Source organism: Rhinatrema bivittatum, chromosome 5 (assembly GCF_901001135.1).
Source record: "Rhinatrema bivittatum chromosome 5, aRhiBiv1.1, whole genome shotgun sequence".
Lineage (NCBI taxonomy): Eukaryota > Metazoa > Chordata > Amphibia > Gymnophiona > Rhinatrematidae > Rhinatrema > Rhinatrema bivittatum.
This window is the reverse complement of record NC_042619.1, coordinates 83659208-83682434: the sequence shown is the minus strand read 5'-3', so window position 1 is coordinate 83682434 and position 23227 is coordinate 83659208. Positions and strand designations below refer to the sequence as shown.

The 23227-nt window shown below is 43.6% G+C and overlaps 1 protein-coding gene across 2 annotated transcripts in view; it reads left to right on the top strand.

Annotated features, from left to right (window-relative positions):
• The window catches only part of SKA3 (spindle and kinetochore associated complex subunit 3), a 132926-nt gene extending 110824 nt beyond the window's left edge, over nucleotides 1-22102 (top strand). For both annotated transcript variants that reach the window (XM_029602529.1, XM_029602530.1), the window contains exons 9-10: nucleotides 8198-8316; nucleotides 21569-22102. In XM_029602529.1, coding sequence (XP_029458389.1) covers nucleotides 8198-8316; nucleotides 21569-21611 — 162 coding nt within the window. In that variant the 3' untranslated portion in view covers nucleotides 21612-22102. The remainder of the gene's footprint in view (nucleotides 1-8197; nucleotides 8317-21568) is intronic.
• Nucleotides 22103-23227: the final 1125 nt, after the last annotated feature.

Genomic DNA, 23227 nt, shown 5'->3' with positions numbered 1-23227 from the left:
TATTGTATTTTCTTGTTTATTATCCGCCTTTACCTTTCTTCCAGCTACGTAAGCTTCCAAGTTCTTACCCCTTGTTGAATGTAACTTTGCCTTATTCACCTCTTTTGTTTAATTTACTTTAGTTACGCTTCAGTTATACCCTTGTTAAATGTAAACCGATCCGATATGGTTATTACTATGAAGGTCGGTATAAAAAAGTGTTAAATAAATAAATAAATTTAGTATTAACAAGGCTCATGTGTTCTCCTTTCGAACCCATAGATTCCTGTGATCTTAAATTTCTCACATGGAAAACTATCTTCCTCATAGCCATTACATCAGCTAGAAGGGTTAGTGAGTTACAAGCTCTTGTAACATACGCACCCTATACAAAATTCCTACATGATAGGGTGGTTCTCCACACACATCCAAAATTCCTTCCCAAGTTAGTTACAGAATTCCATTTGAACCAATCCATAGTTTTACCCACATTCTTCCCAAGGCCTCATTCTCACCGAGGAGAACAGGCTTTACATACCTTGGACTGTAAATGTGCTCTATCCTTTTATTTAAACCGCACTGCAGCCCAAAGGAAATCCAATCAGCTTTTTGTTTCTTATGATCCAAACAAACCAGGAAAAGCAGTGGGTAAACATACTCTATCCAATTGGCTAGCAGATTGCATACAGTTTTGCTATGAAAAAGCAGGCCTTCCTCTCCAAGGGAGAGTAAAAGCATACTCAGTAAGAGCAATGTCAACTTCAGTAGCACACTATCGTTCCATGCCAATCATTGACATATGTAAAGCAGCAACATGGAGTTCTCTTCACACCTTTGCAGCTCATTACTGTTTAGATAAAGAAGGACGACAAGATTCAGCCTACGGACAATCTGTCTTAAAGAACTTGTTTCCAGTTTAAACCCAACTCCTTCTCCACCAACCTGCTGTGATCTTCGGCTGACACATTTTAACAACAATACTTCACTGTTGCCTCAATACCACATGACTCAGCCTCTAGCTTGCTAATCACCCATATGTGAGGACTAGCATCCTGCTTGTCCTGGGATAAAGCAAAATTGCTTACCTTGTAATAGGTGTTATCCCAGGACAGCAGGATGTAGTCCTCACGAAACCCACCCGCCACCCCGCAGAGTTGGATCTCAGATTTTTCTTATTTATTTTTGCTAAAGCTTATTGCTACATACGAGACTGGAGTGAGACCCCTGTGGCAGAGAATATCATGGCATGCTGGGCATGCTCAGTAGCCTCAGGCTGCCAGTCAAAACTTTCTAGAAACTTTGACAGAAGTTTTTCCCGCGATAGGGCTCAGTCAGTGACGTCACCCATATGTGAGGACTACATCCTGCTGTCCTGGGATAACACCTATTACAAGGTAAGCAATTTTGCTTTCTCTCGGTTCCACCAGATTCCCCACCTCAGCTGATGTGGGGAAAGTCTGTCCACTCACTATCTCTGGAGCAGGAGATCTCCCTCCTCCTCCAATCACATGCAATAGAACTGGTGCCCCTCTCCCAACAGGGGCAGTTATTCTATTCCAGGTATTTCCTAATCCCAAAAAAGTCAGGTGGGATGCATCCAATACTGGATCTTCGCACTCTAAACAAATACCTACAAAGAGAAAAGTTCAAGATGGTGACCTCGGGTTCTTTACTTCCCCTTCTTCAAAGGGAAGACTGGCTCTGCTCTCTAGACCTACAGGACGCTTACACGCACATTTCAGTTGCTCAGTCACATCGCAAATTCCTGCGATTCCTAGTAGGCCCAAAACACTTCCAATATCGAGTGTTACCATTCAGCCTCGCATCTGCCCCACGAGTCTTCACCAAGTGCCTCGTAGTGGTAGCTGCCTATTTCAGGAGCAAAGTGTCCACGTCTACCCCTATCTCGACGATTGGTTGATCAGGGCTCCCACTCAGCAAACTGCTCTAATGTCCTTACGTCTCACTTTGCACACCCTGACCTCCCTAGGGTTTCTCATAAACTATCCAAAATCCAGGCTAGTTCCCTCTCAAACCATATCCTTCAAAGGGGCAGACTTGGACACTCTGAAAGCGAAAGCCTTCCTACCTCAGGATCGGGCTCTCACTCGCGCCTCTCTGGCCCATTGACTACAGTCTCGAAACTACTCGACTGCACGACATTTCCTCATATTACTGGGTCATATGGCCTCCACAGTGCATGTCACTCCCATGGCTCTTGCCATGAGGGTCATACGGTGGACTCTAAGATCGCAGTGGACTCAGTCTTCTCAGCCAATGTCCTCCATGATCCGCATCACCAAACAACTCCGATTTGTCGCTAGCTTGGTGGATAATCCAATCCAATCTGGTGCAAGGCCTGCCGTTTCAGGTTCCAGAACCTCAAATAACCTTGACAACAGATGCCTCCAACCTCTGCTGGGGTGCACATGTTGCAGACCTGCAAACTCAGGGCATTTGGTCTCCAGAGGAAGCCAAACACCAGGTAAATTTCCTGGAGCTTCGTGCAATCAGATATGCTCTCATGGCTTTTCAGAATCACCTTTCCAACCAGGTCATCCTGATTCAAACAGACAACCAGGTGGCCATGTGGTACATCAACAAACAAGGGAGAACAGGCTCCTACCTCCTGTGTCAGGAAGCTGCACAAATCTGGACGGAAGCCCTTTCCCATTCGATGTACCTCAGGACCACCTACTTGCTGGGAGTGGACAATGTGTTGGCGGACAAGCTGAGTCGCACTTTTCAACTGCATAGGTGGTCCCTCAACCCCACTGTAGCAGACTCTTTATTCCGGCGTTGGGGTTACCCTCGCTTAGACCTATTTGTGTTGATCCACAACTGCAAAGTAAGGAACTTCTGCTCCCTCGCTTGCAGCCAACGCTTTCAGCCAAGAGACACTTTCTCCCTCTCGTGGGCCAGCGGTCTCCTTTATGCGTACCCTCCACTTCCACTCATTCCAAAGACTCTCGTGAAGTTACGAAAGGACAAGGGGCTAATGATTCTCATAGCCCCTCATTGGCCACGCCAGGTCTGGTTTCCAATTCTCCACTACCTATCAGTACAGCGGCACATTCCTCTGGGGAAGGACCTGCTTCTGATCACTCAGAACGACGGCTGCCTTTGCCACCCCAACCTCCAGGCCCTGTCTCTGACAGCCTGGATGTTGAAAGGTTAATACTTCAACCTCTTAACCTTTCAGAGCCGGTTTCCCGTGTCCTAGTAGCTTCACGAAAGCCTTCCACGAGGCAGTCTTATCGTTACAAGTGGAATAGATTTACGGTATGGTGTACTTCCATGTCCATTGACCCCCTTCACTTGTTCCATACCGAAGTTTCTGGACTATCTCTGGCACTTGTCAGAGTCAGGCCTCAAAACTTCTATCAGGGTACATGTCAGTGCGGTAGCCACCTTCTATAAAGGTGTTGGGGATGTACCCATTTCAATACAACCCCTTGTAACACGATTTTTGAAGGGCTTGCTCCACCTTAAACCTCCACTGCGCCCTCTGGCCCCTTCCTGGGATCTCAACTTGGTGTTGGGGCGGCTCATGAAACCTCCATTTGAGCCTCTCCAATCCTATGATCTCCGTTATCTCACCTGGAAAGTGATTTTTCTTTTGGCGATCTCATCTGCTCGCAGAGTTAGTGAATTACAGGCCTTAGTCACCTAACCGCCTTACACTAAACTTCTGCATGATAGGGTAGTTCTCCGCACTCACCATAAGTTTCTGCCTAAGGTAGTATCAGAGTTTCATATTAATCAATCCATTATACTACCCACCTTCTTTCCCAGGCCCCATTCAAATCCAGGAGAACGGGCTCTGCATATCCTTGACTGTAAACGTGCTCTAGCATTCTATCTAGACCATACAGCTGCCCACAGAAAATCCACTCAATTGTTTGTTTCCTTCGATCCCATCAAATTGGGCAGACAAATTGGGCAGACTCTCTCCTCCTGGTTAGCGGACTGTATTTCCTTTTGTTACCAGCAGGCAGGCATTCCGCTTCAAGACCGTGTCAAGGCACACTCTATCAGGGGCATGGCAACATCAGTAGCGCACCTACACTCTGTGCCGCTTGCTGATATCTGTATGGCTGCTACCTGGAATTCTCTCCACACCGCAGCCAATTATTGTTTAGACAAGGCTGGCAGACAAGATTCCATCTTCGGCCAGTCTGTGCTACGCAACTTGTTTGCGAACTGAAGTACCAACATCCTTCCTTCCAACCCATTTGGGTTCAGGATGCCCTCTATTAAAGAAAACGAAATTATCAGAAAAGTAGTAATTTCTCCTTAGAAAATTGGTTAATTTGGGCTAAGAGCATGTGATCTCCCTGCTACAGGAACTAGATTGGGTGGAAAACTTGGCCAAGAGCAATCTGCAGCCATCCCAAGGCAGAGTGTTCTTGCTGGAGATCCGCATTCAGAAACTGATGGCGCTGGTGCAACTATTGACAGAAACAATACACCCAACGGTATGGGCTTATCTACAGTGCTCAGGTTGATGGCAATCACCCTAGAGGTGGTTCCTTTGGCAAGGGTGAATACTACTTGCTCATTGGAGCCCACAGTCTCAGGACTACTCGATAAAGCTTCACTTACCTGTGGAGATCACCATCCAATTGCAGTCGTGGTTGCAAGCAGATCATCTAAGAAAGGGCGTTTTCCCTGCGAATACCGGACTGGCTAGTACTCACAACAGATGTGAGCCTCTGGGGTTGGGGGGGCTCACTGTCAGGAATTGACAGCACAGGGGTGCTGCAGTACAGAAGAGTATTTCTGGTGCAACACTCAGCTGGAAGCTTGTGCCATTTGGTTGGCATGCTTCGATTCATTGACTGTTTGCAGGGTCAAGTGGTCTGAATAATGTCAGACAATGCGATAACGATGGCTTGCATCAATCGCCAAGAAGGAACAAAGAGCCAGCCAGTGTCGCAGGAAATAGCCCAACTCATGGAATGGGTGGAAGTACATCTTCATGAAATCTCAGCCTCACATTTTGCAGGATTACACATTTTAAGTGTTACGTCCGTCGGTCATAGACAGCTGGATAGTCTGGCGGCCTCTGCCAGCTATTGCCGGCCTGCCTGCTCCTGTACCCGGCCCTCCCTGGACGGCGTGGACGCTGCCGATCACCATCTTGACCTCTGAGTTCCTTAAGCGCGCGCTCTCGGGCCAGTCTTATGCACGTCATGGCGGGAACCTCTGATGACGTCATTCCTCGTGGACTCTTAAGCTCCCCAGGACTTCCTCTGGAACCTTTCTACTACTACAGTGAGTACTCCGCTTCACGGACCTCTTCCATTACATCTCTACTGAGGAACCCTCACCAGTGTACCCCGCTCTGCAGACCATTGCTGTATCATCTCTACAGAGTACTCCTCCTTGGGTGTACCCCACTTCAGACCTTGTGGCACCTCTGTGTCTGTGTGACTTTCTTAATACACTCCCGCTCCGCGAGCAGTGTCACACTCTCTCTGCTCTCTCTCCAGTACCTGCTGTTCCATGCAGCCCGCAGCCAAGACCTTGCCTCTAGACTGTGAGGCTCACGGGGCTCCTCTCCGTGGGCGGTACCATCTCTCACCTCTGCCCAGGGTCCACATACTCACAAACCCTAACATTAAGAGCTCTGGATCCAGGAGAATGGGAATTGTCAAATGAAGCATTTCAGCTTATAGTGGACCGCTGGGGCCCTCCATTTCTAGACTTGCTGACGACATCACACAATCCGAAGGTTACTTGCTTATTCAGTTGCAGAAGAGATCTGAAGTCTTTGGGCATCAATGCCCTCAAGTAGGAGTGGCCAGAATGCAAGCTTCTATGTGCCTTTCCCACTTGGCTCATGTTGGGCAGAATGATTCGGAGAATCGAAAGTATCACAGGATAGTGCTTCTGGTGGCACCAGATTAGCACAGGAGACCGTGATATGCAGATCTGCAAAGGCTTCTGGTGGACTATCCTCTCCGATTACCGGTCGGCAGGGGCCTGTTCTTCATGAAGATCTGACTCAATTTTGTCTTATGGTATGGCCTTTGAGAGGGCTCGGTTGCTGAAGCATGGATGTTCGGGTTTGGTGAGTGTTTGAGGCTTGGTGTGAGGGGCGAAAGGGGTTTATCCTTGTTCGGTTAAGATCCCATTCATTTTGGATTTTTAAAGGATGGGTTAATTAAGGGGTTGGACCTTAATTCATTGAAGGGTACAGGTGGTGGATCTTGCCTGTTTCCGAGGTAAGGTGAATGGTGGACCCTTGTCGGCCCATCTGGATGTGGCCTGATTCTTAAAAGGCGTGAAGCATCTTCATCGTCCCTTACGGTTACCGGTGCCCTTGTGGAGTCTTAATCTGGTTTTGAATTTTTTGGCGGGTCACACCTTTCGACCTCTGTGTGGCCTCTCCTTGAGTTTACTTACCTTGAAGACAGTGTTTCTTGTGGCAATCTGTTCTGTACGTAGGGTTTCTGAACTGCACGTCGTCTCCTGCCGAGAACCATTTCTGCAAGTGACTCCAAGGGTGATACAGCTGCGAACTGTTCAGTCTCTTTTGCCAAAGGTGGTATTGGATTTTTACTTGAATCATTCAATTTCCCTGCTGACTTTGGACAGGGAGAGAAATGCCAATGAATATCGCATGTTATGGTCATTGGATGTCGAGACATGTCTTAAGGTATTTGGAGGTTTCTAAACCTCTCAGGAAGAAAGACTGGCTGTTTATACTTCACAGTGGGGGTAAACAGGGTAAGCCGGCGTCATGTGCTACAATTGTCTGCTGGATTAAAGAGGTAATCATGGCCACGTATGTAACTGCTGAGCAGTCCTTGCCTAGTCAAGTGAGGGCTCATTCCACTAGAACTCAGGCAGTGTCATGGGCGGAGATTAGATTGTTGTCTCCCATCGAGATTTGCTGAGCTGCGATGTGGTCCTCCTTACACAACTTTTCCAAGCATTACTGCCTGGATGTGCAGGCCCAGAAGGATGCAGCTTTCACATGTGCGGTGTTTGGATCGCGGGCAACCTCCTGCCCTGTTCAGGAATAGTTTTGTTACATCCCACTGGTGTGGATTAACCTGTCTGAATGCTAAAAAAAAAAAAAAAAAAAAAAAAAGTTACTACTTACTTGATAATTTCCTTTTCTTTAATGAGGATGGGTTAATCCACCTTCCTGCCCTTGACTGCTGGACGGTGGTGATAATGTCATCCTGAGTGGCTGCGTTTCCGGGGATTACTGGTAGGTGTCAGTTTCAGTCCCTAGATTAGTGATGTATAATACTCTTTGTCTGAGCTCAGTGTTTTCCTGTTAACTGAGTGCTTGAATGGTTGTCTGTTAATAGCTTTCTTCATGTAAGGTTTAGTTGTCCACGGTTGGCTTTTGCAGAGAATACTGGTGGGCTGATGTCAGTGCAGCAGTATATATAAACTGTGAAGTCAGCTTTGCTCTGTCTCAATCTACTGGTAGAGGTGCATAACCCACTGGTGTGGATTATGCTGTCCTCATTAAAGAAAAGTAAATTATCAGGTAAGTAGTAATTTCTCCTTTTGAAAGCTAGCCTGTCATTGGTTGGTAGTCATAACTATATGCAAATTTCTGTACCAGAGAAAACCAGGGATCACACACCTTTTTTTTTCTCATCCATTTTTGTTGCTTTTTATTTGCTGCTTATTAGGGAGCTGTAAAACAGGAGAGTCTGTTTTTCTCCTCCACAGTTTTTTCATGTTTTGCTTTACATTCAGAAGCAACAAATTGCAGCATGGCCATGTGGTTAGTAGGATATTCTTCATGTCCTCCTAGCATTGCTATTTTGCTAACCACTGTGAAACTCACTAGGTATATAAAAGTCATTGTGCCTAAAACTGTGAATGCTATCTCACTGATACTAAGGACAACCTATATGATCATACATAATACAAACTGCCAGAGTATTGTTTGTGATCATTTTATAACTTGCTCTTTTTGTAACACACAACATATGAAAATCATGATTTTACTGATATTGATCAAACTTCCTGAAAATTCAGCTATTTTTAAGCAAATCTTCACTTTGGTTTTCTCCCAGTCATTCTTTTGGGTACATATACTGTATAATGTATGGCAAGTGAACTGTTACAAGCAGATGTAGGGGGAAAAGAGATGAAATGCCAAATATGTCATGCTTTTATAGTTGTTCAGAAAGTACCTGCCTCCAGTCACCAAATATTAAATATTAAGGTTATTTTTGTTTAGATTTTACCTAATTATGTGAATATAAAGACCCCCACACCATTGAAACTAGAAAACATGAAAGGGGCTCCTAGAAGATATGAAGGAAAGATGAATTCAAAGCACATTGGTAAAGAGAATGGGTGAGTTTGAATTCCTTTGTATTTAGTAGATTCAGATAATTTTGAAAGTGAAGATTACGTAGTACAATACAGAGCAGTGAAAAGGCTGTCTGTAAAAAGTCTGTTTAAATTGTAGACTTCCGTTTTGTTATAGTTGTTGTACTGCCAAAAAAGCATTCATTTCATAGTATCTTTTAAAGAGGACTTACTTTTGGGAGGGGGAAGACATTAATTATATTTTACTGGGACTTGTCTAAAAGTGTATAATGTCGGGCAATACAATGAGATAGATAACTTTTAAAAATAAGGCTACAGCAGTTTGACAAAAAAAAACCCCCAAAAAAACCTCATGCAGGTCAGGAGTTTTACTTTTAAATTATATTTGAAGAGATTCTGCAAAGATACATTTTTGACTCAGGTTTATGACTTCTGGAGAAAGTTTTTACAGCTTTTAGAATTTAGAATGTATCTCATCCACCAAGCAGTTCTTAACTGTGCACTTGAGCTAGCTGCATCAATTTCTTTCTTGCCACTTTGCTGTAATTTGTTAGTACTCTTCAACTAGTTCCCTAAGGTGTGCCCCTTGTAGGGCACTCAGGACTTCTCCTCTCCTAGCTATGAATCTGCAGCAAATGGGCTCCAGTTCACATCTGGTAGATTGAAATTGCCTTATACGAAAATTTTCTATGAACTACACATTCTTCTGGTGAAATACTATCTTTATTGATGATAGGTTCACACAATGTAGCAGATGCATAGGGACCTTCATTTTCAGTTTTTATTTTAATTTTTCTCAGAAATGTATATATGTTTGTTATAACATGAACAAAAATGGAAGAAAGCAGAGGAAGAACATGACATTTTCCAGGAAATATAAACCAAAGGTTCCTACATATGTAATACGGGAATAGAATAACAGGTATAAAGTTGGGTACTTCCTAGCTAAACAGCTCCTAACCATTTTCATTTCAACACTTTCGTCTCTTACATTAACATTTTATACCACAATTTTTTTACACACCTTGATTCTGCATCTGTTGGCCCGCAGTCTGTTAGCTGGCAGACATCAGAGGTGAGGTGAGTCCATTCTCCAATTATTAATAAACTCATATTCCCTGTACGTACCCGGATCAGTCCAGACTCCTGGGTTTTGCCCCCCCCCCCCCCCCCCCCCCAGCAGATGGAGACAGAAGTTTACCAACAAACTCCACCTTATGTAGGATGGTGCCACCTACAGTCTGGCAGTATTCTTCTGTCTCCAGCAGATGGTGGGGGTGCAAAACTTAGTCTGTGTTAGGGCCTAATATAGATTTTATGACTGTTAGTTTAGGTAGATATTTAAAAAAATATATATATAACAGAAAGGAGAGAAATTCTAGGAGAGGGACTGCCTGCAGGTCAGTCTCCCACCTCCCAGGGGGTTGTGAGGTCCTAAGGGGACCATCCCCCCTGGTTTCAGAGGCAGTTGAGTTACAGGGTGGAAAGCCCATTTGCCAGCTCACACTACCACTGGGGGTGATACCAGGGAGCCCGGCTCACTCCCCCAAGTAGGTCCAGGACCTGGAGGCTATCGGGCAAGTATTTGTCTTATTAAAAAAAAAAAATCTAATTTTTTTGTTGCGGCTTGACTCTCCCTTCCCATCATGGTGGGGGTTGTTTCTCACCGTTTTGCTGTGTTTTTGGGGGGTGGCAACAGTTTTGTTTTTTTTTTTATTTTTAGTTATTAGCTACAGCAATGCCACACGTCGGGCCTGTCGCGGGATGGGCTGTGTGCCAATTGCCTTTCCGGGGGAGAGGGAGCCTCCACGACCCTATGGAGGGTCGTTGTTAGGGTGCAGACGGTCACCGGAGCTTTCGGAGAGCTGCCTCCCTCTGTTTCTGGCCCATTCCCGCAAAATGTGGGAACAGCCGCCATTTTGGATCCACTGGGGTCCGTGACCTCCGGAGCAGGCGCCATTTTGGCACCGCTGATGTCAGCGGCCTCGGTAGCGTGTTCAGCACAGGGGGAAGAGGAACCCCCACCGAGTTTATCGCCACAGCGGAGGGTCCCTGAAAGGGGACAGGCCCGCAGGTCTTGGCAGCCATGGCGCCGGAGATGTCCCTGCAGGGGGATATGGACGATTCGTCCTCTGAGTCTTCCTTTTCTTCTGAATTTGTCCTCTTAATGCATAAAACCTTTAAGGCCCGGAACTCAGATGAGAAGAGGCCTCTTATTCTGGACTGCCAACCCAGACCTCAGAAGCGGACCAGGACTACCTAGGACCCGGGTCCTTCGTCTGGAACGCAGCCCTGCAACTTGTGGACCCCTTTGGCGGATCCAGATTCTTCCAGAGAATCGGAGGATCAGGATGACCGGGATTTACCCTCCCAGCCCCTGAGGAAGGTTGAGGGGGAGGCTGATCCACTGCAGAGTGGTCTTCAGGGGTCCCATGGGGCGGACAGAGACGATCCGAAGGTGGTCCATCTTTTTAGGAGAGACTAACTGGGTCAGCTCATTTCAGCTATTTTGGCGGAATTAGGCATTCAACTTCCTCAGGAAGAGTCTCACCTTGGGTCTATGGACCCTGTGGTGTTGGGCCTACGGGGTCCTCCTTCATCCTTCCCGTTTCATTTTTCGGCTACGGATTTGCTCTTTAAGGAATGGGACACTCCAGACTTGGGCCTTAAGGTGGCTAAGGCGATGGATAAGCTCTATCTTCTGCATGAGGAGGCCTTGGAGCTTTTAAGAGTTCCTAAGGTGGATGCCACAGTGGCGGCGGTCATTAAGAAGACCACCATTCCAGTAACTGGGGGGACGGCCCTTAAGGATTTGCAGGATCGCAAACTGGAGGTTCAGCTCAAGAAGATCGTCGAGGTCTCTGCGCTTGGGATCCGTGCGCTGATGTGTAGCAATTTTTTTTTGAGGGTTGGGTGCAGCAGCTCTTGGCTAACGAGTTGCTCTCTCAAGAGGAATTGAGGCGGTGATTGCCTATAGTGCGGATGCCTTTTACGATTTGCTTCGCACATCGGCCAGAACCATGGTCTCGGCCGTGTCAGCTAGATGTCTGCTGTAGTTACACAACTGGGCGGCAGATGTGTCATCTGAATCTCAACTGGGATCTTTGCCGTTCAAGGGAAAACTGCTCTTTGGGAAAGAGCTGGAAGATCTGATTCAGTCCTTGGGCGAGAATATGGTGCATTGTTTTCCAGAGGATAGACCGAATTCTAGAGGTTCTTTTGCTTCCCGGTCGTGATATAGAGGAGGTCGGAGGCCTCTGACTTCTCGGGGATCGGTTTCTTCCTTTCGACACACCACCAACAGGCAGCAGATGTATGCTCAGTCCTTTCGTGGGCGCCGTTTCGGTAGGCCTGGCACTGGCCAGGGCGCCTTCACAATGATGTGCAGCCAGTCCATTCTTTGGTTCCTGTGGTGGGAGGCAGGTTGTCTCTGTTTCATGAGGAGTGGTCCAAAATCACTTTGGATCAGTGGGTGCTGTCAGTGATAAGACACGGTTACGCATTAGATTTTGCACGCCGGCCCCACCAGCGATTCCTGGTCTCTGTATGCAGTCATGCGACAAAGCGCTGTGCAGTAAAGGAGACTCTGCAGCATCTTCTCAACTTCGGCACCGTTGTCCCAGTTCCTCCGGTGGAGCTTCGAAGGGATCGTTATTCTATTTATTTTGTGGTGCCCAAGAAAGAAGGGACCTTCCGACCCATCCTTGACCTCAAGCTGGTCAACAGATGCCTTCAGATTCCTAGTTTCCGGATGGAAACGTTACGGTCCGTCATTGCGTCGGTCTAACGGGAATTTCTTGCATCCTTAGATCTAACTGAGGCATATCTACACATCGGCATTCGGGCCGATCATCAGAGGTTCTCCGTCTTGGAGTGTCACTACCAATTTCAGGCTCTGCCATTCGGTCTAGCCACCACGCCCAGGACATTCACCAAGGTTATGGTGGTAGTGGCAGCGCAGCTCCGGAAGGAGAGGTTGTTAGTACACCCGTATCTAGACGATTGGCTAATTCGAGCGAAATCGGAGTTGCTTTGCCAGGAAGCGATAAATCGTGTACTTCACTTATTGAGAACACTCGGCTGGGTAGTCAACATGCCCAAAAGTCGTCTAGTGCCATCCCAGTCGTTGGAATTTTTGGGAACTTTGTTCGACACTCATCAGGGGACAGTTTCCTTAACGGAGGAACGTATGGTCAAGCTTCAAGGTCAGGTGCGAGCCTTATTGTCCAAGAAAACCCCGAAGGTATGGGATTACTTACAAGTACTAGGATCCATGACTTCGACCCTGGAATTGGTTCCGTGGGTTTTTGCTCATATGCGGCCTTTACAATCGGCGTTGCTCTCCCGATGGAGCCCGGTATCTGAACAGTTTCATCTTCCTTTACTGCTGACGGAGTCCCCTTGGGCCAGCCTGGATTGGTGGCTACTCCTGGACAACTTGCGGCTTGGGGTTCCCTTGGTAGTTCCAGACTGGACGGTGGTCACTACGGATGCCAGCCTGTACAGTTGGGGAGCGGTTTGTCTGCGGAAATCGGTGCAGGGACAGTGGTCCCAGGAGGAGGCTCGATGGTCCATCAATTGCCTGGAGACCAGAGCAGTGAGGTTGGCACTGCAGGCGTTCCTTCCAATTCTCTGAGGCAAGTCGGTTAGAGTTCTTTCCGACAATGTGACCATGGTGGCTTACATCAATCATCAGGGCGGAACCTGGAGTCCACCTATGGCGTAGGAAGCCCGTCTGTTGATCACGTGGGTGGAGCAGAACTTAGTCAACATAGCGGCCTCCCACATTGCCGGGGTGGAAAATGTCCACGCGGACTTTGTCAGTCGACATTCTCTAGATCCAGGAGAGTGGGAGCTCGCGGACGAAGCCTTTCAGATCATCTGTGGCCAGTGGGGCACACCCTGCATGGATCTGATGGCGACTTTCAAGAATTCCAAGGCTCCCTGCTTCTTCGCTCGTCGCAGGGACACAGGAGCGGAGGGCGTGGACACCCTGGTTCTCCCCTGGCCGACAGATGTTCTGCTTTGTGTTTCCACCTTGGCCACTCATAGGCGATACTGATAGCTCCCAAGTGGCCAAGACGGCTTTGGTTTGCGGATCTGGTCAATCTGGCCATAGAAGGTCCCTTGCTGTTTCCGGACCTACCAAATTTGCTTCATCAGGGTCCTATTTGTTTCGACCAGGTCGAGTGTTTTTGTCTAGCGGCATGGCTTTTGAGAGGAAGCGGCTGAAGTCAGAGGATACTCAGATACTGTTGTGGCTACGTTATTGAGGTCATGTAAGACTTCTACTTCCTTACCTTATGTAAGAGTCTGGAAGATCTTTGAGGCTTAGTGTCTCGCCAGGAGTATTTTACCTACCCGAGCGGGCGTACCAGATATTTTGAATTTCCTTCAGGCTGGTTTGGCGAAAGGCTTATCGTGTAGTTCATTGCGAGGTCAGGTGGCAGCGCTCGGTTCATTACGAGGTAACATTCAAGGAGCGTGTTTGGTGGCACATCCCGAAGTCGCTCATTTCTGCGAGGAGCAAAGCATTTGTGTCCTCCGGTGAAGCGGCCATGTCCGTCTTGGAATCTAAATTTGGTTCTTAAAGTTTGTGTGCAGCACCCTTTGAACCCTTGCGGAGGGCAACCTTGAAGTATCTCACTTTGAAAGTGGTATTTCTGGTGGTGATTGCGTCCGTGCGCAGGCTATCTGAGATTCAGGCCTTGTCTTGTCGGAAGCCCTTTTTGAGAATTTCGGACTCTGGCATTTCCCTGCGTACGGTGCCTTCTTTTCTTCCCAAGGTGGTGTCTTCCTTCCATTTGAATCAGTCTGTGGAGCTTCCATCCTTCTCCGATCTGGATAGGTTGGATCCGTTTTATAAGGAAGCTGGATGTTCAGATGTTCGTAGGGCTTTGCTGAGCTATCTGGAGATTACCAATGGTTTTCGGGTCTTGGATCATCTTTTTGTGCTCTGGAGTGGGCCAAGAAAGGGCAACATGGCTTCTAAGACTACAACAGCTCGGTGGTTGAAGGAGGCCATAAATTCTGCTTATTTATTGAGCGGTTGGTCTTTGCCCAAGGGTCTTCGAGCTCATTCTACTCGTTCTCAAGCTGCATCCTGGGTGGAATGTCAACAGATTTCATCTGAGGAAATTTGTAGAGCGGCTACATGGAAGTCATTACATACCTTTGCCAGGCATTACCGGCTGGATGTTCGGGCATCAGGGGCAGGAGGATTTGGAGAAGGTGTGCTGAGAGCGGGCCTCTCAGTTTCCCATCACAGGTAAGTAAAAGCTCTGGTACATCCCAGGAGTCTGGACTGATCCAGGTACTTACAGGGCAAAGAAAGTTGGTTCTTACCTGATAATTTTCATTCCTGTAGTACCACGGATCAGTCCAGAGTCCTGCCCATTTTGGCACTTGAAGGTAATGGAGAGTCCGCACAGTTTTTCAATATTTGTTTTCTTTTATTGGCAGCTCACTCGAGTTTTTTCCAAGTACCACAGGTTCTGTACCCATTTGGGGGTTAATGAGCCAGTTTTAAAGTTGTTAGTTTGGGTTTTTTGATCCATTCTGCTTTGACATTAAGTAATACTGCCAGACTGTAGGTGGCACCATCCTAGATAAGACGGAGTTTGCTGGTAAACTTCTATCTCCATCTGCTAGAGGGGAGGCAAAACCCAGGCGTCTGGACTGATCTGTGGTACTACAGGAACGAAAATTATCAGGTAAGAACCAATTTTCTTTTAGTTGCCTTTTATTTTTGCCTGTCTGAGTAACCAGACCACCTAGGGAGCCTTTTCTCATGATTTTATTGGTATTGATCAGACTTCCTGAAAATTCAGTCATTTTTAAGCAAATCTTCACTTCAGTCAGTGTCTAATTATGTATGAACAGCTTCCAAGTATATTGGCTAATCTCCGCTAACAGTCCTATATTGATCAGCTTTAATAGTAAATCTGTCTCAGAGATTTTTTTTTTCACTATTCCTTACTCACTGACATGTAGCATATCCCCTTTGTGCACAATCATTCTCATGTCTCAGGTCAGGTATAACTGATATAACTGATCTATTTTCTTTTGTGCTGGAGTTGTTTATTACTCCCATGAAAATATGCTGCCTTAGATTTTTCCAAAGCAGCTCATACAGTAATTCTGCTTCTACCTACTATCCTTGTATTTCAGTTGTCACTATTGTATCCTACGGTTGCACCATGATCGATAGAGGCATTATGACATTTTCCATTTTATTTTCCTTTCCTTTAGTAATAACATGGTTTGCTTTTTGACTGCCACCACACACTGGACTGAGGATTTTAAAGTAACGTCCACAGTGACTCCAAGATTCTTTTCCTGGGTAGTGATGCCTAATATGGAACCCAGCAATTGCGTACCTATAGTTTGTATTATTCTTCCCTATATGCATTGCTTTTCAGTTGTCCATATTAAATTTCATCTGCTATTTAGACTCCCAATCCCTAACTCTTTCAAGGTCCTATAACAATTTCTCAAAATCGGCTAGTGTTATGACAACTTTGAACGATTTTGTTATCTGAAAATTTGATCACCTCACTCATCACTCCCTATTCCAGATAATTTTTAAATGTTATTGAAAAACATCGGTCCCAGTACAGATCCCTAGGGCACACCACTATTTAACTTTGTCCATTGAGAGAAATGACCATTCTGTCCTACTCTCTATTTAACAACCTCTAGCCAGTTACCAATCCACAATAGGATATTGCCTTGTATTCCATGATTCTCTCATGGTGGACTCTATCAAATGGCTTTTGTAAATACAGATACATTATATCAACCAATGCACCCTTGTTCACATGTTTTAACCTTGTTAAAACAAAAAAAAATAAATCTAAGATTTTGGCTCTGAACCAAACCACTGTGAACCTGAAAGATGTAGAAGGCCAGGTTGACAAACTAAAGAGTAGCAAATCACCTGGACCGGATGGTATGCATTCCAGAGTTCTGAAGGAACTCAAAAATGAAATTTCAGATCTATTAGTTACAATTTGTAACCTATCATTAAAATCACTTAGGGGCGGATTTTAAGAACCCTGCTCGCCTAAATCCGGGTGGATTTAGGCGAGCAGGGCCCTGCGCGCCGGTGCGCCTATTTTACATAGGCCTACCGGCGCGCACAGAGCCTCGGGACTCGCGTAAGTCCCGGGGTTTTCTGAGGGGGCGTGTCGGGGGCGGGCGGCTACGCGTGTATCTACTAAAATCCCGTGTACTTTTGCTTGCGCCTGATGCACCAGCAAAAGTACGCCAAATCACGCGGTTTGAAAATCTACCCCTTATTGTATCTGAAGACTGGAGGGTGGCCAATATAACACCAATATTTAAAAAGGGCTCCAGGGGCAATCCAGGAAACTATAGACCAGTGAGCTTGACTTCAGTGCCGGGAAAAATAGTGGAAACTATTCTAAAGATCAAAATCACAGAACATATTGAAAGACATGGTTTAATGGAACACAGCATGAATTTACCCAACGGAAGTCTTGCCTCACAAATCTGCTTTATTTTTTTGAAGGGGTGAATAAACGTGGATAAAGGTGAAATGAGAGATATATTGTATTTGGATTTTCAGAAGGCATCTGACAAAGTCTCTCATGAGAGGCTTCTAAGAAAACTAAAAATTCATGGGATAGAAGGCAATGTCCTTTTGTGGATTACAAACTGGTTAAAAGACAGGAAGCAGAGTTGGATTAAATGGTCAATTTTCTCAGTGGAAAAGGGTAAACAGTGGAGTGCCTCAGGAATCTGTACTTGTATCGATGCTTTTCAATATATTTATAAATGATCTGGAAAGAAATAGGACAAGTGAGGTAATCAAATTTGCAGATAATTCAAAATTATTCAGAGTAGTTAAATCACAAGCAGATTGTGATAAATTGCAGGAGGACCTTGCAAGACTGTAAAATTGGGCATCCAAATGGCAGATGAAATTTAATGTGGACAAGTGCAAGGTGATGCATAAAGGGAAAAATAACCCATGCTGTAGTTGCGCGATGTTAGGTTCCATATTAGGAGCTACCACCCAGTAAAAGGATCTAGGCATCAAGGTAGATAATGTATTGAAAACGTCAGCTCAGTGTGCTGCGGATGTCAAAAAAAGCAAACAATTTTAGGAATTATTAAGAAGTGAATGGTGAATAAACGGAAAATATCATAATGCCTCTGTATCACTCCATGGTGAGACCGCACCTTGAGTACTGTGTACAATTCTGGTTGCCGCATCTCAAAAAAGATATAATTGCAATGGAGAAGGTACAGAGAAGGGCGACCAAAATGATAAAGGACATAGAACAGCTCCCCTATGAAGAAAGGTTAGGGCTGTTCAGCTTGGAGAAGAGACAGCTGGGGGGGGGGGGTATATGATAGAGGTCTTTAAAATCATGAGAGGTGATTTTTAAATGTGACTCGGTTGTTTATTCTTTTGGATAATAGAAGGTCTAGGGGGAACTCCATGAAGTTAGCAAGTAGAACATTTAAAACTAATTGGAGACAATTCTTTTTCACTCAACGCTCAATTAAGCTCTGGAATTTGTTGCCAGAGGATTTGGTTAGTGCAGTTAGTGTAGCTGGGTTTAAAAAAGGTTTGGATTAAGTTCTTGGAGAAGTCTGTTAACTGCTGTTAATCAAGCTGATTTAGGGAATAGCCACTGCTATTGCTGGTATCAATAGCTTGGGATCTACTTAGTGCTTGGGTACTTGCCAGGTTCTTATGGCCTGGATTGGTTCTGTTGGCAACAGGATGCTGGGCTTGGACTCTTGGTCTGACCCAGTATGGCAATTTCTTATGTTCATTAGATTGTGTCTATCCATACGGTAATAATTTTGTTTCTCAGAATATCGTCTACCATTTTGTCTGGTATTAATGTCTGAATCACCTCTGGAGCCCTTTTTAAAAATGGGCTTATATAATAGAGACCCTCCAAGCCTTGGTTGATTTGAATGAGAAGTTAGAGATTACTAGTTAGTCTTCGTTTTTCAGTTCTTTCAGAACTCTGGGGTGTATATCATCTGGTCCTATTGATTTGTTCCTCTTCAGTTTGTTGATTTGCTCAATTAAATCTTTCTGGTTCACCGTGATATGATTTGATTCCTCTAACTCACCCTCAAATGTTACTGGTGTAATTATCTCTCTGACACTCTCCTGAGTAAAGACCAAAGCAAAAAAATTCATTCATTTACTTTTCTGCCATGGCCTTGCCTTCTTTGAGTGTCCCTTTTACCCTTCTGTCATCTTGTCAAACTGACTCCCTCATTTACCTTCTTGCTTTGAATATACTTGAAAAAGTTGTTAAAGTTTTTTTTGCTTCTCACTAGCATGAGCATAGAAGCTCCAAAATCACATTTTTCCTCTTATACTCTCACCAACAGGATTATTCACATTATGCCAACAGTAGGAGAATTTTATATTTAAAAGATCTGCCAGGAGAACATAACTGTGAACACCACAGAAGTACATTGTGCCCACTGCCACAGTTCTACTTCAAATTGTACCAAGGTATCAACTCTTCATAGTGGAACTTGTGAGAGAAGCAGAGAATTTTGAATTTAATCAAAAAATACAAAATTATTAGCTCCCTATAGAAGATACAACCACAATTTTAAGTCTTTGCTTAATTCCTAAATTTTTTTACTCCGTGGGACTTTGGAAACATTAGACACAATATGTTAGATGAGGTTACCCAATGATCTGAATAAATCATTGGTGAGAATTTAATTGGAGTATTGTCATCTAATTCTGGAGGCTATATCTTCATATAGACACAAAAGATGCAGTCCAGAGAAGGATGATCAGAGTCAACATAACATAAGAACATAAATGCCATACTGGATCAGACCATGGGTCCATCAAACCCAGTATCCTGTTTCCAACGGTGGCCGCAAATACCTGGCAAGTACCCAAACATCAGATAGATCACAAGCTACTATTGCTATTTATTACGTAATAGCAGTTTATGGATTTAACCTCTAGGAACTTATCCAAACCTTTTTTAAACCCAGTAACACTAACTGCTGAAACCACATCCTCTGGCAATGAATTCCAGAGTTTAACTATACGCTGAGTGAAAAATAATTTTCTTCGATTTGTTTTAAATGAGCTACTTGCTAACTTCATGGAGTGCACCCTGGTCCTTCTGTTATCTGAGAGAGTAAATAACAGATTTTACATTAACTTGTTCAAGTCCTTTCATGATTTTGTAGACTTCTATCATATCCCCCCCACCCCCCTTCAGTCTCTTCTCCAAACTGAACAGCACTAACTTCTTTAGCCTTTTCCATGCCTCATATCCTTTTGGTCACCCTTAGCTGCACTTTCTCCAGTGCAGCTATATCCTTTTAGAGATGCGGTGACCAAAATTGCACATGGTATTCAAAGTGCAATCTCACCATGGAGTGATACAGAGGCATTATGACATCCTCCGTTTTATTTTATTTTCCCTTCCTAATAATTCCTAACATCGTTTGCTTTTTTTATCGCCACAGCACACTGGGCCGATGATTTCAATGTATTAACCACTATGAAGCCTAGATCTTTCTTGGGTGGTAACTCCTAAGATAGAACCCAACATTGTGTAGCTACAGTAAGGATTATTTTTCCCTATATGCATTACTTTTCACTTATCTGTGTTAAATTTCATCTGCCATTTGGAAGCCCAATCTTTCAGTCTCACAAGGTCCTCCTACAATTCATCACAATCCACTTGAGATTTAACTACTCTGCATAATTTTGTGTCATCCACAAATTTGATCACCTCACTCGTCGTACCCCTTTCCAGATCATTTATAAATATACTGATCCCTAAGGCACGCCACTATTTACCTTTTTCTACTGCACTAAAAGCCTTATGAAAGGAGACTTAAGAACCCAAACGTGCATAACGTACAGGCAAATTACAACAACTCTATATTCCCCACCATATGAGAAAATTAATAATGTAGGAAGAGGAAGGTTCCATACAACATCTGCAACATGCCACCACGGCCTTTTGTACAGAATATTTTTTATAGTAATCAACCAACCTCCCTCCTACCTGTGATTTTTGTATTTTTTTGTTTTTTTATAACATTTTTATGTGAAAGTCTTTCATGTGAAAAAATTCTTGTTGTGTTTGTGTATAAAAAAAACAGCTGTATCACTCAGCCTGTCTGAATTCGTTTAAACATCTAAACCACATCTAAACTCCATCAATATTTCATAAAACACTGTTAATGCTTCAACCAAGTTCATAACCTGTCATTTGGGCTTGATGAAACATTCCAAGTCAGCTTAAACTTCTCGTTCATTCCTCCAAATGTTTTTATGTGAAGGCAAATCTCTCAATGAATGTTTAATTAAACCACTCAACGTTTCTCAGTACTTTTGATATTGCAAATATTTCTTCAATTTTATCACTCAGATTTAATGACGAGTTCCCACTCAGCATAACCTCTCTTTCAGCGTTTTAAATGTGGAGAGTAATTTTTCAGAAAATTTCATATAAATAATACTAAAAAGACGGCTGTCGAGCTTGAATACATTTAAACCTTAAACGTCTCCCGCATCTTTTTCGCCGTTACTTCTAAATATTTATATACTAATGAGTTCCCAATCAACTTAGCTTGCTCTTGTTCTTGTTCCCTCACAGCCTTGAGACCAGCCCCCATTTGGGAAAACCTGTACAGGGTGGAGTGCTGTCGGTTCACAGAGGGGAGGAAGAAAGGGTGACTAGCTAGCTGGTGGCTGACTGCATGGGAGAGGGAGGTCTTTTTTTCTTTTCTGTTGGCTAGTTGGGAGAGGGCTTTTTTTTTTGTAATAAAGGCAACTTTGTTTTCTTAAAAAATATATATATATTCTTAAAAACTGGCTAGTTATTTTCTTAAAATGACAGAACAGCTTCAGGACTAGCCTATCAGATTCAAGACTGGGTAGGAGAGGAATAATAACCTCCCCCCCAGCTCTTTAATTTCCTGCGGGGAAGAGGCCTCCCCTCCTTTCCTGTTATGGTCCATATAATTTAAGGAAGGTAGCTAGCCAGTCCCTGGCATACAAAAGTTTGAGAAAAACTGGTCTATATTATTGCAACAGGAACAAAACTGGGCAGATAAAATGAGACAGTAGATAGGACTTATTCTTATCTACTTTCATCAAAAGATGCATCTGTACTGTACATTTTATTATTCATTGCTACTGTTTATACTAAGTGATCTACTGTTAGTATTGCTCAAGTTAAAAATAGAAGACATGTAATAACATTGAACACTCTCCTGGTTTTGTCTGTAGGGGAAATACTGGATTCATCAATGATAATATTTTAGGAAATTGAACCACAATCTGTACTCAAACATCCCGTTGATGAGCCTTGCAGAGTTAAACAGATGACAAACTGAGGCCTGGAAGAGAAATCCTGTACAAAACCTACATCATTTGGATTTTTTAGAAATCTTTAAAAGAACTAGTTCTGCAGAAATGATTTAACATCCTAATTTAAAGAGTGATGGCCATGAACAGTTTAACAAAGTGATTTATTTGAGTTGTGAATATGCATTAGTGTATAATCTGTGTTTGGAGTCCACTTCTATAAAAGTGTATGGCGCTTTATGTAAATATACAATTAAAGAAATCTTTAAAAGAACCAGTTCTGCAGAAATGATTTAACATCCTAATTTAAAGAGTGATGGCCATGAACAGTTTAAAGTTTTTCTGATATGAACAAAATGAAAGAAATCACTTGACTTTCATTTCCGTTAGTTTTTTTTCTTACATACTTTTTTTTTGTTTTTATTTTGGCAAATAAAGCATATCAAATCCACAGTGGAAAGGTACAAAGTGATTTATTTGAGTTGTGAATATGCATTAATGTATAATCTGTGTTTGGAGTCCACTTCTATAAAAATGTATGACGCTTTATGTAAATATACAATTAATAGCACATATAACACTATGCCTGAGGTTCTAAAGATAATATTTTTAAGATGAGATATGATATAATGGCAAACCAGTTGTTAGGGCAGGAATCAGGGGACAGAGAAATGACAACACATGTTCAATAGGAAAGAATCTTCTAGAAACTAATAATTCTCTGAAACTGTGTAGAGATACAAAAGCAACCAGGCTCCTGGACAGCATGTTAAATTAAACAAGTCTTCTGTTTTATTCCATTTGATTCCCTGAGGAACTGTCGCCAGGGTTTACAGCACAATACAAAAGACACCATTATATATTCAGAACTCCATGGAAGCCCCATTCAGTCATATAGGTGAATAAACATGCCTGCAGACAAGGCATTCTAACAAAACCGAAAAATATTTTTACTCTGTGATGGTGAGTCTACTCTAGACATGGAGATAATAGCAAGCTAAGTAACTTTTCTACTTTGATTTAAAATGTCCGCAGCCATTTATTTCCAGTTCCCTGAAATGTATAACACATTTGGAATTTCAGAGGGAAACCTGGTATACTGCAAAAGGTTTGGAATATAAGGGACTGCAAAGGAAAAAAGTCAATTGAATGAAGCTTTTAAATTAAAAACTACAGTATAATTCCTTTTCATTTTTTGTAAATAAAATTTGTATTGAACTCTGGTTAAGCAGCATCTTCTATTTTGCAATGCATATCAGTATCCCAATAATAATAGCATATATAACATGAGTCCTTCAAATTTTAAGGCTACTTTGTAATGTGTGTAAAGGAAAAATAAAGAAAAAATTTTTTTTTGAAACCATGTCATATAGTTTTACCCCATTGCATGTATGAACTTCTAATTTTGATTTCTGAAAGAAAAACTGTTAGACATCTACGCATATAGCAAAACCAGATTGGCCTTAGTTTGTTCTTTTATTATATGAAGTCATTCATACATAACGTGTATGCATGCAGTGCATTCAGAAAGTATTCAGACCCCTTCACTTTTTCCACATTTTGTTAGGTTACAGCCTTATT